Consider the following 3915-nt stretch of genomic DNA (forward strand, 5'->3'; position numbering starts at 1 on the left):
GCCAATAGCAATTTTTGTCACGACGGTCACTGAATGTCTTCATCTTTTCGTGATACTTCAGTAACACTTACGTGCAATTACAATAGAAACAGTAAAAAATATTTAATGAAATTATATGTAAAAGTAGTATTTGAGTAAATCGATATTTGGTGAGGGTTTGAAAATGAAAATAGAAAAGAAAAACAAATCAAATTCGCTTTGTCAAATACTTTAAAAACAATAAAATAATTTATTAATAATAATTGGGGAAAATAGGTTCATCGTTTTTAGCTCTAAAAAATTTTGATTATTGATTAATTAAAAAGTAATAATTCGAAATCTCATTTAACTTAAAAAAAAGAAACAAAAAAAATTATTGAACTTAACATTGATTCTAGAAAGACTATGGGCTTGTATTATGTTAATTTTCAAAGTATAAAAACAAGATTTTATTTGAAAGTTAATATAAAAAATGCTGATTTCAACAAACGGGTATGCAACTGGTTGTTTGATTATTTTAATTATTTGTAATATTTTTAATTTAATAATGTATTTACATCAACAATGAAAAAATAAGAATTGCAAAAAAAAAATAACAACCGTAATTTATTTGAAAAATTATAAATTTTTCTCTTAAAGGTTTTAACACATTGTTTTGTTTTTAATTATAAATAATTGGCAATAAATAAAATAATGCATACATTATATTGCATTTGTTTTTTTTTTTTTAATTTCAAGGCCACAGCGGTCGTTCACAGCATTCGTTTGCATAAGACATTTTGTTGGAATAGTCTCTAGCGAAAAAACAAATAATGTATTGTGGTTTTTTTTTGTTTTTGATTACATAAAGAAGAAACGGATACATTTTCGCATAAACATAGTATACATATGTACATGCATACATACATATATTTTCGAAAGAAAAAAAACGCACGGCATACATACTACATACATTTGTACATTCTGCTCTTTCATCAATTAACACACTTGAACGAGTTCTAAATTTAAATCTAAAATGTTTTGCTGATCTTGATATTGGCTGCGTGTTCTTGCCGTCAGGCTGCAATTGTGCGGTTTTTGGCAGTGAATTAACAATTGTAAAAAAAGCGTATAACTAAAGGTTTTTTTTGGCGTAGCACAAAATTTCGTTTTAACGCTTTCTACGTGCAAGGCTTTGAATTGTGGTTTACATTTTTACATTACAATTTGATTACTTTTTTGTTAATTTGTAAAAATTTTATTACTTTAATTCAGTTCAAAACCAGTAATTTTTAAACAAAAAACAAAACCGACTTCAATTCTTATATAAAACTTTAAGATTATCGTTAATCCCTTCATGATCCAATGATCGAATTTTATCCAAATTAGAATGGGACCACCTTTACTGGGTATTCTCGAAGTCGTGCAAAGCTGTCCCATGGGAAACCCGGTTTTTACCATGCAGTCCGAGCACCGTGCAAGGGCTTTGCAAGGCTTCTAGAATAGCCCTGGTATTAAATTCACTGCCTATACTTTGCATATTTATTTGAATCGGCGCATAAGTAATGAGGCGTAAACAATTAAGGTGTCAAACAAAACAAATGTTGAAATCTTAACCAAAGTTAATGTTGGGAGAATATGAAACTTTACATACAAAATGATGGAAAGTGATTTACCTAGAACATAATTTAATACATATTATTATTTATAATGAGGAAAAAGTAATTTGAGACTATTTGAGTATTTTCAAACGCAAAAACAAGTAAAATGCATACGACTTTGGCTTGGTAACGGGATTGGCTTATAAATTTCCACATTTGTATGTTTGCACATATGTATGTACATAAGTAAAAAAGCACACCACGTGCTAGAAAATTAAACCAGTAGTTTCAGCTCCGAGCTTCACTGTCGATCATGCACTGACTCAGACGTAGCAACGAGACTGATCTTCAAAAAACCAGTTTGGTTGAGCTACATTTCAGTTGCGATCTAAATTGAATTGTCATCTATTTGCAATACTATTTTTTTTTTATTTTAATAACATATATTGTTATCGCGAAATAGTACCGACTTCCCATTGTAGTGCACAAGTGCAAATATTAAGCGCATGTCTCGTTCGGCGTCGTCTGCAGTTCGCTGCTCGTTTTAGGTGATGTCACGCATGTCGCGCGCTAAGCTGATATGAATACAATCTTTTAGCACCATACTATTGGCATGTGATCACGCTTGCCAAACGTAGATTAGAAAAAAGTGATAAAAGTGATATTCCTAAAAATTCTACACTTTATACGAAATTTATAAAACCATTTTTTTTTCTCTTAACTTTTTTTCAGCAAAATGGCAAAGGATGGTAAAACTGCTGATCCCTTTGCATTCCTCAAGGATTTCGCTGCCGGTGGTATCTCCGCTGCCGTCTCAAAGACTACCGTCGCACCCATTGAGCGTGTGAAATTGCTCTTGCAGGTTCAACACATCTCAAAGCAAATCAGCCCTGATAAGCAATACAAGGGTATGATTGATTGTTTTGTCCGCATTCCAAAAGAGCAAGGTTTTCTGTCATACTGGCGTGGTAACTTGGCCAACGTTATCAGATACTTCCCAACCCAGGCTTTGAACTTCGCCTTCAAGGATGTATACAAACAGGTGGGTTGGTTTGTTATGAATTTTTCAAAATTTTTGTGCATATTATATGGACTATACATATGTATATAGTATACTATGTATATATACATGTTTTATTAATTTTCACGCAATTTTTCCAGGTTTTCTTGGGTGGTGTTGACAAGCACACTCAGTTCTGGCGTTATTTCGCGGGTAACTTGGCCTCTGGTGGTGCCGCTGGTGCCACTTCTTTGTGCTTCGTCTACCCATTGGACTTTGCCCGTACCCGGTAGGTTTGAATTTGATAAATTCTGTTATTTGATAAAAAAATGGAAATACCGGAAAATTTCCCCACATAAATTTTTGAGTAAAAGTCCCCAAATTCCTCGATTTTTATGCAAATTTTTGCACTAGCCGGACAAAAAAATAAAAATTGTGCTCTAAGAAAGTCTACAATATAGATGTAAAGCGGTTTGCACAGGACGAGGGATATAATGCTCAGATTTTTACATTCTTTAACCCAAAGTTATAAAGTTTTTGAATCATGCGACTGTGAATTTGAATTCCTAGTTAAAGTATTTTTAGCGATTAAGTTAACGCCCTGGTAATTTTCGGCACTTTTATTTTATTTTTTATTTTTAATTATAAATTTAATAATACAAATTCATCTATTCTTTCTCACTATAGTTTGGCTGCTGATGTCGGCAAGGTTGGTCAGCGTGAGTTCAGCGGTCTAGGCAACTGCTTGGCCAAGACCTTCAAGAGTGACGGTCTCGTTGGTTTGTACCGTGGCTTCGGTGTCTCTGTGCAAGGTATCATCATCTACCGTGCTGCCTACTTCGGCTTCTACGATACTGCCCGTGGTATGTTGCCCGACCCCAAGAACACACCCCTCTACATCAGCTGGGCTATTGCTCAAGTTGTTACAACTGTTGCTGGTATTGTGTCCTATCCATTCGATACTGTGCGTCGTCGCATGATGATGCAGTCTGGTCGCAAGGCAACCGAAATCATCTACAAGAACACACTGCATTGCTGGGCCACAATTGCCAAGCAAGAAGGTACAGGCGCCTTCTTCAAGGGTGCCTTCTCCAACGTGCTCAGAGGTACTGGTGGCGCTTTCGTGCTTGTATTGTACGATGAAATCAAGAAATTCTTGTAAAGTAATTAAGACCTATTACCTAATTGAGCTAAAAGAATTATTTAATTTAAATATTAAAATAAAAACAAAACATAAGCAGTTACCATACATTATTGAAATAAGCGATATAAAGAATTGTAAAACACACAAGGTTGCAAATTGTAACAACACGATAATGATAGGGCGAAAAATAACCAAGAACAGTAATTCAACAA

The 3915-nt window shown here is 33.9% G+C and overlaps 1 protein-coding gene across 1 annotated transcript; it reads left to right on the forward strand.

Moving 5' to 3' along the window:
* The first annotated feature begins 2270 nt into the window (after positions 1–2270).
* Positions 2271–3915, forward strand: sesB (stress-sensitive B). Its single transcript, XM_017630346.1, has 3 exons — positions 2271–2601; positions 2721–2848; positions 3247–3915. Exons 1-3 carry the CDS (start codon positions 2296–2298, stop codon positions 3719–3721), a joined length of 909 nt encoding a protein of 302 aa, XP_017485835.1. The 5' UTR covers positions 2271–2295; the 3' UTR covers positions 3722–3915.

This window comes from Rhagoletis zephyria, unplaced genomic scaffold (assembly GCF_001687245.7).
Source record: "Rhagoletis zephyria isolate East Lansing unplaced genomic scaffold, Rhagoletis_zephyria_1.1 Rzeph_scaffold_07633, whole genome shotgun sequence".
Classification (NCBI taxonomy): Eukaryota; Metazoa; Arthropoda; class Insecta; order Diptera; family Tephritidae; genus Rhagoletis; species Rhagoletis zephyria.

What these genes read in the sequence shown, in the direction of transcription:
- sesB (XM_017630346.1), top strand. Translation starts at nt 2,296, where the DNA reads ATGGCAAAGGATGGTAAAACTGCTGATCCCTTTGCATTCCTCAAGGAT. An exon ending in TCAAGGATGTATACAAACAG is followed by an intron (nt 2,602 to 2,720) that starts GTGGGTTGGTTT and finishes CAATTTTTCCAG; the next exon opens with GTTTTCTTGGGTGGTGTTGA. An exon ending in TTGGACTTTGCCCGTACCCG is followed by an intron (nt 2,849 to 3,246) that starts GTAGGTTTGAAT and finishes TTCTCACTATAG; the next exon opens with TTTGGCTGCTGATGTCGGCA.